This window comes from Chenopodium album, chromosome 6 (assembly GCF_948465745.1).
Source record: "Chenopodium album chromosome 6, dcCheAlbu1.1, whole genome shotgun sequence".
In the NCBI taxonomy this organism is placed as follows: Eukaryota; Viridiplantae; Streptophyta; class Magnoliopsida; order Caryophyllales; family Amaranthaceae; genus Chenopodium; species Chenopodium album.
This window is the reverse complement of record NC_137839.1, coordinates 5,546,496-5,564,787: the sequence shown is the minus strand read 5'-3', so window position 1 is coordinate 5,564,787 and position 18,292 is coordinate 5,546,496. Positions and strand designations below refer to the sequence as shown.

The 18,292-nt window shown below is 31.0% G+C and overlaps 1 protein-coding gene across 3 annotated transcripts; it reads right to left on the bottom strand.

The window, feature by feature from the left end:
* Positions 1–11,310: 11,310 nt before the first annotated feature.
* On the bottom strand, positions 11,311–17,433 carry LOC145635706 (uncharacterized). Of its 3 annotated transcripts, none has more exons than XM_081687037.1 (8): positions 17,277–17,433; positions 15,785–16,988; positions 15,637–15,702; positions 14,268–14,412; positions 13,967–14,185; positions 13,140–13,356; positions 11,835–12,030; positions 11,311–11,641 (listed from the first exon to the last, which is right to left on the bottom strand). In XM_081687037.1, the coding sequence occupies exons 2-8, from the start codon at positions 16,939–16,941 to the stop codon at positions 11,527–11,529; spliced, it is 2,115 nt and encodes a 704-aa protein (XP_081543163.1). In that variant the 5' UTR covers positions 16,942–16,988; positions 17,277–17,433; the 3' UTR covers positions 11,311–11,526. The 3 variants fall into 3 exon arrangements, with proteins under 3 accessions (XP_081543163.1, XP_081543165.1, XP_081543164.1); XM_081687039.1 differs by having other exon boundaries at positions 15,785–16,962; positions 17,277–17,423; XM_081687038.1 differs by having other exon boundaries at positions 15,785–17,015; positions 17,277–17,406.
* Positions 17,434–18,292: the final 859 nt, after the last annotated feature.

Below are 18,292 nucleotides of genomic sequence, written 5' to 3'. Positions count from 1 at the left end.
GAAAATTATAATGCTTATGATTATAGGTACGACCAAATTTTGCCGGCGGCCCAAATTAAAATTGATGATCAATATTAATTAGGTAATACTCAAGAAAAAACAAAAAGTTTCACTACTCGTACTTTCCTAGTTATTCACTTAATTCCTTCGACTGGGTAATATACTCCATAACATTCATGAATCTTTATATCAAAGTCATAAGAAACATTATAATATTCACTCCGTTTTTTTTTTTCTTTGTATGTGTCCTATTTTAGATTAAAAAATTTTGAACAAAATTATTTATTGATTGAAATATAAAAGGTACGGAGTATATAAGAATTAAGAACCAAAAAAAAAATCCTTTTAGATTGAATTGGTTGAGATTTTATGTATTATGATTTCAAAATGTAAACTTTTTATACATTTTAATCACTAATGATTTCGTTACTTAAAAATATTCATTAAACGTTTAAAACTTGTGGATAAAAAATAAAAAAAATCAAATGAGATAAAATATTAAGAACCGAATGTATACTGAAAGTGTGTTTCTACTGCGGTTGGCCGCACCATACAACAGGGTGCTAAATTAGCAAATGATAAAGTAACTCCACCAACCTAATAACCTCTCCAACCAAGTAACCCCTGATGACCGGACCAAGTAACCCCTGACCAAACCTAGTAACCTCTGACCGGGTCAAGTAACCCCTGACCGGACCAAGTAACCCCTCCGATTTAGTAACCCCTGACTGGACCAAGTAACCCCGCTTAAGTAACCCCTCCAGTAATCCCACTTAAGTAATCCCTCCAGTAACCCCTCAAGTAACCTCATTTTAATAACCTCCCAAGTAACCCCCAAGTAATCCCTACTAACCCCACTTAAGTAACCTATTTAGTAACCCCTTAAATAACCGGCCCCTGACCTACCCATTTAGTAACCCTTTAAGTAACCCCCGACCTAGTGACCCTTGACCCACCACCGTACCACCCCCAAAACGCCACTAGCCCCACCCCCAATACGCCATGCCACCACCACCACCATACACCAAACCCACAAACAAACATAGATCCAACTGAACCCACAACCAAATCGTTAAAAAAAAATTAAATTGAACAAATACCTTTAAAATTAACAATGGTTCAAATTTCACTTCAAATATGGCTAAAAAGGCTAAATTCGACCGTGAAAACTCTAGATCTAGAGTTCTTATGGTCGAATTTGGCCTTAAAAACCTTTAAGTTGTTTTCCGACGACGGAGTATGAGGAGCTCACGGAGTACGATGACAGGTTGGTGGAGCACATGCGTTCTTCCTTTGTAATTGCAGGTAGTTTGTTATGCAAGTATGCTGCCCTTTTTTTGGAGAAAGAGGAAATAGCTTGGTGAAAGAGATGATATGGATAGCTTACCGGAGAAGAAGAAATTAAAAGAGGAGAGAGATAGAGAAGAAAGGGAAGAAGAATTAAAAAATTAAAAATATATATATATTGTGCCTGGTCGTACGGTACGGTCAACCACATATGAAACTTTGTGAATCCTTTAGAGCAACTCCAAGGGCAAGCTAATTGCCAAATTAGCTTGCCATGCCACTTAGGATAGCAAAGCTATTCTTTCTTCTAGCTAATTCATACCACAATGGTTAGGCTAATTAGCATTTAGATTTTTCAGCTTTATTTTTTAAATAATTAGTATTTTATTAGAGACAATTAATTTCTAAGCTAATTAGCTTAGTTAAGCTAATTTGCTTGGCATTAGCTTGGCCAAACTAATTATCAAAGTATCCTCCAATAGTTTGACTATTAGCTTGAAAATTATTAAAATTGCAATGTTGCCTTATAAAAATAACTACTCCATATTATCCAACTTAAATTTAGTGATATAATAAGTAAACAGATTAGATCTCATCATTACCTTTACGACCATGACATGCATGCACTACTAGTATTATTGATCGATTAGGTTGGTCGATTTATTTTTGGATGTTATACTAAAATTCGCATTATTGTCATCATACACATATTCTTTGTGGATAATGTAATACTTCGTATACAATATCGAAGTACATTATAATACAAGTACGTTAATAATTGTTGTTTAGCTAATGTTTAATAATATGTAAGAGAAACAACCTGATAAAAAGGGTGTAAGAAGAGACCGGAAGAATCAATTACATACTACTAAAAGCGAATCTTAAGACACACTTGTCAATGTATTATTAAAAAATTCCCCGCCAAAAGTACCTTCTAAAAAAATTATCAATTACATACTACTAAAAGCGAATCTTAAGACACACTTGTCAATGTATTATTAAAAAATTTCCCGCCAAAAGTACCTTCTAAAAAAATTATTGTTACTTAAGGAAAAAAAAATTATATCTAAATTATGACATAATTTGTTTTATATGAAATATAAATTTTTTTCTAAAAGATTAAACTATCCATTATAAGTTTATAATTTAATTATCATATGTTTTTTAAATATTTTTTCTTGCATGCTTTTATTTTTAATATACTCTATATTTTTTAATACTCAAGTCATTATATTAAAAAATTTATAATAAAATCAATCAATTACATACTACTAAAAGCGAATCTTAAGACACACTTGTCAATGTATTATTAAAAAATTTCCCGCCAAAAGTACCTTCTAAAAAAATTATTGTTACTTAAGAAAAAAAAAATCAATCAATTACATACTACTAAAAGCGAATCTTAAGACACACTTGTCAATGTATTATTAAAAAATTTCCCGCCAAAAGTACCTTCTAAAAAAATTATTGTTACTTAAGAAAAAAAAATTATATCTAAATTATGACATAATTTGTTTTATATAAAATATAAATTTTTTTCTAAAAGATTAAACTATCAATCAATTACATACTACTAAAAGCGAATCTTAAGACACACTTGTCAATGTATTATTAAAAAATTTCCCGCCAAAAATACCTTCTAAAAAAATTATTGTTACTTAAGGAAAAAAAAATTATATCTAAATTATGACATAATTTTTTTATATAAAATATAAATTTTTTTCTAAAAGATTAAACTATCAATTATCAATCAATTACATACTACTAAAAGCGAATCTTAAGACACACTTGTCAATGTATTATTAAAAAATTTCCCGCCAAAAATACCTTCTAAAAAAATTATTGTTACTTAAGGAAAAAAAAATTATATCTAAATTATGACATAATTTTTTTATATAAAATATAAATTTTTTTCTAAAAGATTAAACTATCAATTATCAATTACATACTACTAAAAGCGAATCTTAAGACACACTTGTCAATGTATTATTAAAAAATTTCCCGCCAAAAGTACCTTCTAAAAAAATTATTGTTACTTAAGGAAAAAAAAATTATATCTAAATTATGACATAATTTGTTTTATATAAAATATAAATTTTTTTCTAAAAGATTAAACTATCCATTATAAGTTTATAATTTAATTATTATATGTTTTTTAAATATTTTTTCTTGCATGCTTTTATTTTTAATATACTCTATATTTTTTAATACTCAAGTCATTATATTAAAAAATTTATAATAAAATCAATTACATACTACTAAAAGCGAATCTTAAGACACACTTGTCAATGTATTATTAAAAAATTTCCCGCCAAAAGTACCTTCTAAAAAAATTATTGTTACTTAAGGAAAAAAAAATTATATCTAAATTATGACATAATTTGTTTTATATAAAATATAAATTTTTTTCTAAAAGATTAAACTATCCATTATAAGTTTATAATTTAATTATTATATGTTTTTTAAATATTTTTTCTTGCATGCTTTTATTTTTAATATACTCTATATTTTTTAATACTCAAGTCATTATATTAAAAAATTTATAATAAAATCAATTACATACTACTAAAAGCGAATCTTAAGACACACTTGTCAATGCATTATTAAAAAAATTTCCGCCAAAAGTACCTTCTAAAAAAACTATTGTTACTTAAGAAAAAAAAAAATTATAACTAAATTATGACATAATTTGTTTTATATAAAATATAAATTTTTTTCTAAAAGATTAAACTATCCATTATAAGTTTATAATTTAATTATTATATGTTTTTTAAATATTTTTTCTTGCATGCTTTTATTTTTAATATACTCTATATTTTTTAATACTCAAGTCATTATATTAAAAAATTTTATCATGAAAGTGAAATTCCCCAATAAAATCAGTCACAATAAAATTATAATGAAATTATTGGAGAGAATACGCATATATGCTACTTTTAATGATAAAGTATATAAATTTTTAGTTTAAGGCAAGTATATAATCTTTATATTGTCAAATTATATTCCAAGAATAATTATATATGGAGTATATGGGTACCACTAGACCTTTATATGGTGTAGCATCCGTAAAATTTAGAGGGAACAAGTATCCTTAGCTTGCTAGCTATTACAGCTAATTAGTTTTTCTTTTTTTTTTTTTTTTTTTTTTTTTTTTTAGAGCCACAAGGGAGGGTGATGAGAATCGATCCCAGGATCACCTGGAATCAGGAGGGGAGCTAACCACTTGAGCTATCCCTCACTCCCAGCTATTACAGCTAATTGTAGTTTATCTTCTTTTAATAATATGTTATAGTGTGTTACTTGTTAGTTTGAGCTCATTTAAAAAAAAAAAAAAAAAAAAAAAAAAAAAACACTATAAATATTTTTTCTTGCATGCTTTTATTTTTAATATACTCTATATTTTTTAATACTCAAGTCATTATTAAAAAAAAAAACACTATAAATATATGTCTCTTTTATGAATAAAAGAAGATTTAGACGTCACATAAAAACATCTTAGCTCTACTCACATCACATGTGCCTCTAAATTCTCAATATAAATATATAACCAATTCAACCGGTCATAATAATACAGTACTCAACATTTATACGTATAATAACAATCTCTACAATGAAATACGGTAGTATATTAATTATTACCCAAAATAAACTTATTGAAATAAATTAATAAATATTTATTGCTACTCGTAGTTTCTATTCTTAACCAATGATGAAAAATTCAAAGAATACGCCAAGATACATGATTTTCATTTCATATCACTTGATTAAAAAAAAAAAAAAGGTGTGTAATGAGGAATCTAAAAGTTTGACACTTGTAATATTGTAAGATTTGTTGCTTAAACTAATTACAATTATGCACATTTCTAATCTAATTTTATTACTAAATGATTTTATTTTTTAAAATTTAAATCAAAGAATATAATTCAATACCCGTGTGAATTGACTATAAAGTCTATAATTTATTAATAAATAGTTAGGCATATAAGCCAAAAACATAATGCGAAGTATGCAAGCAAACAATAGCCATCACCTCATTTCATTGACCAAAATTTATGCAAATTTTAAATATTCATGTAAAATTTTCACTTTAATAATTAAAGATGTGAAGTTATTAATTAAATGTTTTAAAAAGATAGTTAAGGATAAGATCAAATAAATCATGCGCAAAAAACTAATCTCACTCTCGGTCCGCTTCTTCTCATATAATTGCGGTAATTAGGGGTTAATTAACCTCAACCCTATACATGTAACAACTCTTTAATTATTATATACGATTATTCGTACAGTTTGATAGGTGTTTTTGTTGAGCAGGTTTAAATGGGTTAATTTTCTCAACGCTATACAGCAAATTGAGTTGAATTAAACACATATATTTGATCAAAGTCGCTTAGTTTGGTTCATATTGTAATATTTAAATACTCCCACCTTTCATAATGTTAGTCCCATATATTATTTTGGGCGTTTCAAAATGATCTACCCATATTGAATCTATTCCTTTTTTTATTTTATTTTATTTTACTAATTTGGTCTTATAATTTCTAATCCCATAAGTGAATTGATGACATGGCAGTAATTAAATATTCCGATTGGTCATCAATCCCATTAGTGGATTGATGACATGGCATTCGATAGATATTCCTCACGTTAAAGTTTAAACAAGCATTGTAATTGATGCTTTCCAAAGAAAAAAAATCAGAACATTTAATAAGATAGATTTAATTAAGCAATTTTTATACTTAAATGTAAGATTCCAAATATTATTCATGCATGTTATACTACTAAGCAATAAAACAGAAATTACTTATCTCTTGATGCGTGAACCAAAGTGACAATAGCCGCGTCGTGGAGAACCATTGACCTAAAAGACGATTCCGCGCTACCTCCCGGTGCAGTAGACTAGAAGCGGTCGCCCTCCAGGATAAGCACGGCGCCGGAGTTTATGTGCACTCATAAACCCGACCGGAACTCAGAATACTTGCCCAGAAAACAGAACAGAAAGAACTCGTGTTTTGATAATTTTAGAGAAGAGAGATGACTGATTGAGTTGTGTTTTTGACTGGGAAAAACAACGAATATATATAGGCAGTGGAAGGGAGACATGAAACATAAAACGAGGGACGAATCTGGCTAAGAAAACGACCAGATTCATTCAGCCAGTCAACAACGAAAGCAAGAAACAAGGAATTAATAATCAGTCAGCTACAATCAAGGGATTAATGACTGAATTAATTCCGTAATCCCAACAGTCAGAAAAGAATATTTTCAACTGACAAAAAAAAATATTCTGTTTAACAAAGAAAAGGAAATAAAATTTCTCCATAAAGATAACAAGGACACACGCCCGCGCATCGCATTCCCCAAGACCCGAGGCCGAGCCCGACTCGGCTCGACGCGCGCGGGTGTGTGTGGAGTAACACTTAACTCTCACTCACTCAACTAAGTAGTGTTAAGACACTACAATATAAAAACAAGGAAAAACCTTTCCCCCCAACCAATGTGGGATTTTCCCCTTTCATTTGTTTCTCTCTCTCTCTTGTTTTTTCCCCAACTCTCTTATTTTATATCAAGAACTTCCAACAATTCATTCTCTTATTTTTTTTGTGATTGATTCTATATGGGACTGACGAAGTAAAACGGAGAAAGTAACTTTTAATTGAGAGTGTATTATTACTAACACTACGTTACAAATTTTAAGAGTCGCGTTATCTCTGTGATAACCACTTAAAGGATTGTTTTTACAAATTATTACATTATCATTTTGATTAGGACATTTTGAAATAGAAAAGTATCCTGTAACTCATGTCAAAATTACTTCAAAATTCATTGACAAAAAGATGGTAGATAAAAGAACACATCAAAAAATAGATACATAGTAAAAGTAAGAAAATGAAAATCTATCGTTGTTATTATTACAACCAAGAAACATTATACCGACAGATACCTACTTTTGTTGAGCTTATTCTCACATGTTTAGTAGGCTGAGAAAATAGATGTTTTTTTTTAAAAAAAAAAAAATTATTCTTGTACTTGTAAATTAAATTATACTACTGAATATACTCTCGCGGTCTTTAATTATTTTTGCTTTTTTTTTTTTTAGTTAAAGTTCATCGACTTTTTTTGGATTTAATTATGTAAATAACGAAGTATATGTATGTGAAATCTTATTCGAAGTATAAGAAAATAACGAAGTTCAACTTTTTATTGATAAACGAAGTATAAGAAAATAACAAAGTTTATGTACGTGAAATCTTACATGATCATAAATTTGCAAGATATAAATTTTTATAACTATTTGCTAATAAAATGAAGATAATAATGGTAAAATTATACTCTGTATTAAATATGATTTCTTAAAGACTAAGCTAACAAAATGAAGGGATTACTCCGCCCTTCGTATTACTCACTTTAAGAGCAAAATTGTTCCATTGTATTCATTTTTGACAATCTAGAAGGTAATACCTCATCGTTTTAAGTTTCATAATTAAAATACTTCGTAGAAGATTTAGTTACTTGTAATTAACTAGTATTAGTATATCACTAAGTATATGTTAATCATTGTACTTGTTGTCACATGTTCATTGATAGTCAAGCCGTCAAGCCACTTTTACTAAATATGAATAATTTGACCAAAAGTAAGTTTCCACGAAGAATGGTTCGTCACACAACTAGGCATACATAATAAATGAAATGATTGATTTGGTCCAAACCAATTTTGTTTTTATTTCGAAGTCATAATTTAATCGTGTATATAAGATAGGCCTCGATTTTGCTCTTTATTATGATTGATACTTGGCTTAAATGATTTATGTTATGTCAATTTAATAAAAAAAATGAAGTAGAACATTACTCGCTAAGGACAAGTTTCATAAGCTCTCATGTTCGAGAGCTAATATAAGCTCATCACCTTGTCTTTTAGCGGAATTTGATTTAATTTGTTATAATTTGTGTATACTTTTCATGTCAAAAGTACGTGATTAATATTGAATAATAAATTTTAAACGGAGTAGAAAACTTCTATAGATATAGACCGTAAAATCTCTACACAATATGCATAGCATGAAGGTTCAAGAGATTCCTACCAATAATGAAACTTGTCAATAAAAGACTACCAGCCTTAATTGTATTCCTCTTGAGATTCTTTATAACAACTTGTATCCTCTTTTTTAATTTTAAGCTTGTTAATAATATTTTGACCATCTTTATTTTGATGGTATTCAGTGTATTTTAGTATGAATCTACCTTAATTTGGTAGCTACTAACTATTCATTTCCAATCAATCTTTCTATTAGATTGATTATGTCTTACAAATACTCATTATAATTTGACATTTTGTCAATGATAAATGGCGTACATATGTAGATATTTATATTGCTAGAAAGGTATATTAAATAACACTTACTCATTATCTGTCCAAGAGCAAGATATTGCGTAGCTCCAATCACTTACTCTCAAGTCATTTTCATTGTATAATAGAATGGTGCTAAACCTAGAGAACAACTCAACCATAACGTTTTAGTATCTTGGATGGATTGAATTTCAAATTCAAAGCAATACCTCCTATATTTTGCTACTAACTCCAAATACCAAATCTTTCTAACTTCTTTTGTCACTTTCGCTCTAATATTTTCCCTTTTAACCATTAACCCCGGATAAGGTTTAAGATTAAAAAACTCTATATCTATAGCACTATACAAAGCAAATGGGCTTCTTCATTGATACATTTTGCTTTTCCTAAAATACCCATCTACTTTGTAAAAATAACATTATTTATTCATAATTAAAAATTAATTAAAAAATTATCTTATCATAACTACCTATAAACATAAATCATTATTTTAATAAAAAAAAAATAAAAAATAAAAAAAATACACTGTCATATCATAAGATTCATAACTACCCATAAAATAGTAAAAGATATTAAATTATTTAATAATCATATCATATAACTAATATATAAAGCTAAACTTTTAGCCAGGCGACGAGGTAGCGACATTTGGCGTTCTAACATTTCGCCAAGTGTCGCGCCACGTAGGATAGAGTTATATAGAATTCAATTTGTAGGATAAAAGAGTTAATTTAAAATTCTATTTTCAATCAAATTTGGATAGAATTTTAGGATAAAATTGTTAATTTAGAGTTTTATTTTCGATAAAGTACCAATATTTCATATGTATAAATTAAATTATAATTTTATTAAAAAAATTATAACACTCATAAATTATCATATAAATTTATTTTTTGTATCATAGTATTTTTTTGGAGCGAAGGAATTAGCTCAAAAAGCACCACATCCATTATTTATAATATATTCTAATCTATTAAAACAATATACTTTACAATCTAATATAATTTATTACTGTGTGTAGACCTGTCAATCGGGTCGGGTCATGAGTCATTTCGGACATGGTCATTATTTCAGGTTACAGGTCAAGAAATGTTTTTCACCATTGTTATTATTAGTCATTACATGCCTACTATATAGTTTAAATCATCAAAAAACACATCAATTCCTAACTAATTTTGTATCAATGATATGTTTTAAAATTTGAAATATAGATTAAAAATTTATCTTAAAATTCAATAAACAACCCGGCATCGCACGGGCACAAAACTAGTAATAATAATAAAGGTAATAATAATTGCGCATAAGTTAAACCACGTTTGAATTAGTTAACTGTACAATTTTTAAAAAAAATAAAAATAAAATAAAATAAAAAACAGTTTCAATCACAATATTTAACTCCTTTTTAAAGTTTTTATTTTCAATCACCATCACTTTTTTTTTTGGGACAAGATGGTGAAAACACTGTTAATTTGTTATGCTTGGATATGATAAACTTGAAAGAAATAATACGAGAGTATGGAAAATTGGAAAGGAATTCTTAATAGTTGGCATATTAGTTAGTTATAAGCAAAATAAAACTTTTCATTAGTTATGGTTGCACACTCACTGCGTGTGTCTCTTGGGCCTCTCGGCTTGTATCTTGTATAGTTAATGGCTAGAATAACTAGTTATGTTTAGTCTTGTCATGATTGTGCCAAATGAATATACGGATTGTCCGAATCAAATCTAGCAACAGCCATGTGCTTTTTAATCTTTGTTGTCCTCAATAGCATGGACCACTAAGTTTACTATATAAAAATTACCCCAATTTCTAATCAAAAAGATTTGCGTGGACCTGGACCCGAGGTTTATACACACGCAACTGACATTATATTGAACATAGTAACCTTTAATTTTTACATAGTAACCCTATTTTTAACATAGTAATCTTTAGTAAAAACTAGTACGGAGTATAACGTTTAATATTATTGTGAATTTAAAGTATAACTTTATGACCCTAATTTTAACATAGTGACTTTTATTATTCATGTTAACCGGTATATAAAATATTTTATTAAAAAAATTAACCTCTTATAGCCTATATATATTACCAAAATGACTTTAATTTCAACATAGAGACCTTTTTTCTATTATAGTGACTCTTTTTTTTAACTAATAAAACAACCATGATTTTCCTGATGTTAGTGGTCCACAATAAATTAGTGTGAACCAGGTCCATTTAAGAATTTGTAATTTCTAATTATATAAGTAATTCTCAAAGTTGCTCAATTATATAATATATGTAAGGATAAATTCAATGAATAATAATAGCAAAAGTTATTTACAATAATAGGAAGGTGTATAAAGAGCCACAAGGACGGATGATGACAATCGATTCAAGATCTCCTGAAACCGGAAAGGAAGTTTTGATCACCTGAGCTATCCTTCACTCTCACAATAATACGAAGGTTCTCATAATCTAATTATCTTACTCAAAATGTAATGTTCTAAGCTATTCCCGTTTCGAATATAACCAAGTTTAAAGATCAAAACTTTGTTCGTAACTCGTTTTTGGGTCAGGTGATTTGATATTGATCCAAATGTTATCCTGAGAAAAGAAAGTGGTCGGCTTACCAAGAATAGCTTATCAAGTATCAACATTTTAGAGAAATTGTCGAACCATGGTATCATAATACTACTCGTATAAAGATGCAAATTTCAATTTTAACAATAACTTTCTCAAGGGAAATATCATACAAGTATTGAAGTATACAACACTTACAAACAATTCTACATTGAAGAATAATTTGCCATTGAAATTTTTTTACATCTACACGTACAGAGATACTACAAAACTGAGTACAAAGTAACTGATTTACTGGGGAAAAAAAAAGGTTTAAAGCAGGTACTCATAATCACTCGTTAGCTCCAGTTTTTTGCTTCTTCTTCCATTTGTATGCTGCCTCCAAGATCTTCAAATTGGTAGTTTGTGTCTCTTCGGGGAACATATAGTCGAAGTACTCCTCGAATCTGTTAGATTTTAAGAGTGTGAGATCATGTCACACCAGGAGATACAATTTCAAAATAACACATGAACAAAATGTGGACAAAACTAGATACAATGAATTTCACATGCCCTGAATCAGACCAAAGGGGTCAACCTGATTTCAAAATATAACACAAATGAAATGCAAACAAGTGATGGCAATAGACTTTCACATACCCGGCTGGACCATCCTCTGTCATTAGAGGTCGTCGCCTCTTGAGTTTCTTCGGCATTTTAGCTTGAACTGAACCAACATCGCCAAGCTCGCCGAAATCTTTCTCCATCTTCAGCCACTCATCCAAGAGCATAGCTCTCTCCTCTTTCAGCTCAGGAGCGGAAACTCTAAAATGATTTAGAGCTTTTTCAAATACCCCTGAAGAATGAAACAAATAAGTTAAGAATTTCAGCTCAGCTGTACAAGGCTACAAAAGCAGAATCTTTTGATGAAAAAAAGGGGTTTCGCAGTTAAGCATTTGTTGTAATGCAGTTGCAGAAATATAAAGTACAAAGTTGAATTTGCAGCATATCATAACATAGACCCCAAAGTTCATGATGGGACGCAATGTGAAGATAAAACTAATCATTACCATTGCCTAAGATTATCCTAGTGTCTCACACCAAAAAAAATACCCCAAAATACCTCTAATAAGGCTCCAATATGACAGGTAAAGATGAAATTCACTGAGCATACCACTTATATCTCAGCATTACAAGAAGATTGTAAAATAAAAATTAAAACAAGAAAAGTCCATTCACTTAACACTAAATTAGTGGCTACAAAATCAATTGACACCTAAAGAGAGAGATCAATACTCAGAGAAGACATAAAATGGAGGCATCCACTTTGGGGTCACTGCCACTTTCATGTTTTTGGACGTGAGATTTTAGAATCATATGAAATGGTAATATAATTAACTAAATATTAGTCATCCTTGTACGAATCACTTATTTTGATAACTGACAATAATATAAATAAACAAAAAAAAAAATGCTTTCTCAGGCTTTAACTAATTTTTAATTTTTGAATAAAACTGAAAACACAAAAAAGTTGCAACGATAACAAACAGACAATATTTAGATACTGGTTAGGAAAATCACACACATATAAGGCCCTGTTTGATTCACCTTAATTTTGCTGAACTGAAATTATTTTTACTGAACTGAACTTAATTTTACTGAACTGAAATTATTTTTACTGAACTTAAATTATTTTTACTGAACTTAAATTATTTTTACTGAACTTAAATTATTTTTACTGATATTCTATTATAATTCTTCTTTAAGAAAACTGAATTTTACTGAACTGAACTTATTTTTACTGAACTGAAATTATTTTTACTGAACTGAAATTATTTTTACTTAATATTATTATTTTAAGGTGAAGAGAACAGGGCCTAACTGGTATATTTCTAATGTGTCAGGTATAGTATCTTCTTGAAAACTCAGTAAAGAATTCCAACATTAAGTGGACAAGATGCTTACGTCTAGCACGTTGTACACACAATCTCTTCTTTTCAAGTTGAAGTTCTTGGGGCTCATCCTCTGGCACGTCTGAGCCACCATTTTCCTCTGCAGCAGAAGCTTCAAACTTGGCATAGCTGATCCACACCTTCAAATGCTTTGTTCTGTCAAGCAATCTCTCATATAAAGCTCTTGTATTTTCAAATTCGCCCTCTGCTATCTCAAAATCAATGTATGCCTGTCAAAAGCCAAAGTGTTAATATAAATTGAGATATGTTTTCCTGTCATAAAGCCAAAGGGTTTTTATAAACAAAGATATGCATGCCTCAGAAGTCAGAACGTCCAACATGATCCAATTAACACATCAAGACTCATAAGGAGGTTAATTTTTTCTTAAAGACCAAAAATATAGCTCAAATGATCTGAATGCAAACCTACACATCAACTATGCAAAAACAAGATAAAAGACACATTAATCAAATACTTATAGATAAGTAGAGACCAAACAAACATAACTACTTAGGGCATATCAGAAATTGGATTGAAACAGTAAGAAACTACCAGAGAGATCGCATCTAATCCTATCAGTATCTTTTTGGATAAAAGAACCAATTTTAAAAGAACCAATTTTATTATACAGAGACTGAAAAAATGAGACCAGGCCAAAAGAGTCCACAGGCTATCAAAGTATCAAAGGAGGAATCTCAGATACAAGGAAGCGGCTTTATAGCAATTGCAAAGATAGACCACTTTATCCATCACATAAACTTTAACTAGGAATTTACAAGCACTTTTTTCCCCAATGATAAAAGCAAACAACATCCAAAAGGAAGGTCATAGTTAATTACCTTCCACAACAGTTCCGGCATATCCAATGCAGGTTGAGCTATGGCAAGCTCATAGATAGCCCTAGCTCTTTCTATTTCGCACAAAGAACGCTCCAACTCAGCATACTTGGTCCATGCATAGCAATTCTCTGGTGACCACTCCAAATATTTTTCATATAGCTTCCGACACCTATCTATGTTTCCCAATTGCAACTCTATTTCGATGTATTTTTTGAAAATCTGTCAGGGAAAAACACAATTGTTATAGCATGAACATATATATTTGACAGCTATGTAAATGAAGTTCCACACATGATGCTACCTTATCCTTTGGCGCCCTCCCAATGGCATTGCCCAATATCTGGCGAGCTCCATTGAGATTCAATTGTCGTAACTCAAACTGAGCTGCCAAAAGCCAAATCTTTGCAAAGGAGAATTTGTCGTGAGGAATCAACTTAAGGCACTCCCTGAATGAAGCAAGGGCAACAGTTAGTACCCACAAGACACAAAACTAAATGAAAAAAAAAAAAAAAAAAAGGAAACCAAATATATCCGGAATAGTGTGTTTTAGAGACCAAATTTGGAGGGTGTTGAGTTAAAAACAATTTTCCTCCACAGTTAGATATTGGCCAATAATTTTTCAGATGTTTCAATCCTCTTCCTGGTCTTACATTATATATGCTGCTATGCTGGGGTTAAAAAAGGAAACAATTTCCAAGTTGAACTGATTACTACAATCTGTGAAACCTGGCAGGAGAGGATTGGGATATTTATTTACTAAATGCTAGAGAAATTTACAAAGCATCAAATTGCATACTAAATGCTAGAGAAATTTACAAAGCATCAAATTGCAAAATTAGTCAAACTAGTGCCTGAATGTGATGATGATTGAGCAATTGGATGTAAGTATCTTCTTCTTTTTCAGGTTTCATATGTCTTTTCTGAGCTTTTACCTAATCAGCTTCAGTTCCAGGTTAAGTTACTTCCCTTTTCGATCGTTTCCCCTGGACTACAGTCTACAGGGAAGTGTTCTTGTACTGTGCTGCTTTTGCACTTTGTAGAGTAGGGTCGGTTATAAAGGTGTGTTTTGTTTTTATTTTAAAGGCTAGCAGTCATCCTTCGGGGAAAATGAGTTTTATAAACATTATTATTTTCCATTCCCCTAAAACTCTTATGACATTACCACGTCCATTTTTACCATCTAGATCAGAGTTTGAGGCGCACTGGCATTACAATAGCATCAGGTAGCCAGTGGGCACTAGGAATCTATACATAGTCTCTAGATGAACGGATGTCGTGAAAGACATTTTACACCCCAAGATGAAGCCTGATACCTACAGTTTAAGAGCTAATTTATTCCTCCACAGAAGGTATTAAACAAGAATGCCAATATCTAGCACCGAAAAAAGATAAAAACTCAAAGCTATAAGAAGCAAAATATTATAAGACTAGACAAGCATCCTACACTATTCTTACATATCTACATACTGCCAACACATCTTCATCTAAGCACATATGTGGGTCAATTCTTCTTCGTCAAAGAGAGAAGATGGCATCTTCAGCCTAAGCATTATTACACTAGTATGTCCTGACAGATAACTTTCATTCATATACATATATGAAAAGTGCATGTGACTCTCGCAACAGAAGGTGAAAGACATTAGTGTCAATGTAGTAGTCTAAAATATTACCTGTATACTTCTCTTGTTCGCTCCATATCTTGTGCATCAAGTTCTTCATATAAAGCATAATTGATCCTAGAAATTAAACAGAAGCTGCTCAGTATCCACTACTCAAACAAAAACAGATAAACTGCAGAATTTTATTATCAATACCTACCATAGGTAAATGTAACGCTGCCAATAGCGTTTTTCCTCAGCTGGAGGAACATTGGCTATAGCCCTCTCATAAACTTCTCTGACTCTATCTGTGACACCTACACTTTCCTCCAACCGAATGTAATCAAACCAAGTGTCATAATTAAAAGAACTCTTTCTAACTTCATCTTCATATTGAAATCTCTTTTTTCCCACAATTGCATCATCAATACCTCCCTTATCTCCATACTGCTTCTCAAATGCAACAAACTTCTTATACACCTCCTCTGCTCGTCCCTTAGGTATATGGTCGAGTGCAAATTTATAAATACATCTAGCACGTTCCGTCTCCTTGCACCTTTCTTCAAACTCCGCAAAAGCCACAAACAGCACCTCTGCTTCTTCATCATCTGCCAACTTGTCAACCGCTCTCTCATAGACATTCCTAGCTCGAGCAATTTCCCCATTTTTCATTTCAAACTTAGCATAACGTATCCACGCATCAACCTTTGGATGACACTGCAAAAACTTCTCATAAATACCCCTAGCACGATCAATCTCATTGTAACGCAACTCAAACTTAATGTAGGAGCGCCATCCTTGCTGATCAGGCTGCCACATCATCCATCTCTCAAACACCTGCCTAGCACCAGCCACATTCCCAAGCATCTCCTCCATATGGATATACTTATACCACAGTTGATCCACTCTCGGGAGCAAAGACACAGCACGATCCCACACATTCCGAGCATGATTTATAAACTTATTCTTCATCTCCATATCCGCATACTTCAACCACAATGTATGATTCCTATAATCAACCTCCAAAGCACGCTCCCAAACCGAGCGAGCACGTTTAAAATCCTTCTGTGACTCCTCCCATTTAGCATACTTAACCCACACACTAACATTCCACCGCACCCTCCGGATTAAATCCTCAAACTCCTTTCGCTTCCTAAGACGATAATCTGCAAGCTCGGTCGAATCAGTAATCTTCTGCTTGGGTGGACGGATTTCAGATTCTTGCCTTTCACGAGCTTCACGCAGAATTTGCTCAGCAGTGATCTGAACAGGAGCAGGAGTCTTGTTCTTGACTCGGGTGGATCGAGGAAGCTTAACTTCCGTTTCCTTCTTTGTTAGGAACCCCAACGAGGGGTCCGACTCCTTGTACGAACCCATAGTATCGGGCTAACTCGCGACCTTCAACTCACAACATAAATATTACACTGCATAACACGGATATGAAAAATATCCTAAATCGAACATCGTATGAAATGCGAAATCAAACAAATTATCAAATACAGTTCAATTATAACATTAAAATTGATTGAATTATCAGGGATTATGAAATTAAAAGAAACACAATCGATAGTTATGATCTTTCATCTAATCTTAGTAATAATTTTGGAACCCTAAACTTACTACACTGACAATTAAATTTAATAAAATTAAATTAAAACCAAGATTGTGAAATTGAGATAAAGATTAGAAATAGAAACAGCAAATTAAATTACCTCTGAAGCTTCTTTAATGGAGGATAGGAGTATCAGAAGGCGCTTCAATGGAGAACGATGAGTGCGCTTCAATGGAGAGGGAGAGAAAGAGGAGGTAATCCGATTTTTTTATTAACTTGGTATTTTTTTTAGTTTTTTGTTTTGGTAATCGCAATTAGAGCTGAGCTTTTAAATGGGTTAAAGCCCCATTAAAAAAACCCTAACCCGCTGCAGCTATGAATGGGTCAAGTGTCCAATACATAAATAGGACGAGTCTTTATAGGGTAGTCCAATAATAAAATATACCAAGAAAGATTAAGGGTAATGTTAACCATTTGCATCCTCATATTAAAACCAGATTCAACTCTTTTTTTTCGGTATATTATATTAAGGGTCTGTTCACATTTACTAAAATTAGCTGAACTGAATTGATTGGAGCTGAACTGAACTGATTGGAGATATACTGAGCTGAAATGAATATTTTATGAGAGAGGAAAATTAGAAGCTGAACTAAGCTAAAATTAAGTTGAAGTGAACACACCCTAAGTGATTTTGAAATTTACGATTGTTTATTGGTGGTTAAATGTGAGAATTATGGACTTTTGAATTAAGGGTTTTGAGTCATATTTACGTGATTCTTCTCCAACTTCTTTATTTCTCTACATAGTTGGTTCATTGGTTGTGGGGATAAAGAGTCACATACCGCTATATGGCCTATATCAATCAAGGAAAGAGAAAATGGATATAATTTTGTCAAATTCTTTTTTTACCTATACTTTACTCGGGAGGTGTAGGTTTCGACCACGCATTTTCTATTCTCTTGTCATGTACTTTCATTTCCCTTCTTTTTCCATATTAAAATTCTCGATTTTCAAGCAGTTTCTATAAACTCTCTTTTTGATTTCTCTCAATGCTTAAATTTCTTCAAATATAATCTAAAATTAGTTTATAGCAAATTAATTTGTTCTGTTACAAACAACCAATGAAATTGTTAATCTGCTATGGTTTGATTAAAATCGGGAGGCGTAGGCTATTCG

Coding starts and splice junctions, on each gene's coding strand:
- LOC145635706 (XM_081687037.1), bottom strand. CDS start 16,941: ATGGGTTCGTACAAGGAGTCGGACCCCTCGTTGGGGTTCCTAACAAAG. Junction 14,413..15,636: donor CGAACAAGAGAAGTATACAG/GTAATATTTTAG, acceptor TGCTTCATTCAG/GGAGTGCCTTAAGTTGATTC. Junction 14,186..14,267: donor GGAGGGCGCCAAAGGATAAG/GTAGCATCATGT, acceptor TTTCCCTGACAG/ATTTTCAAAAAATACATCGA.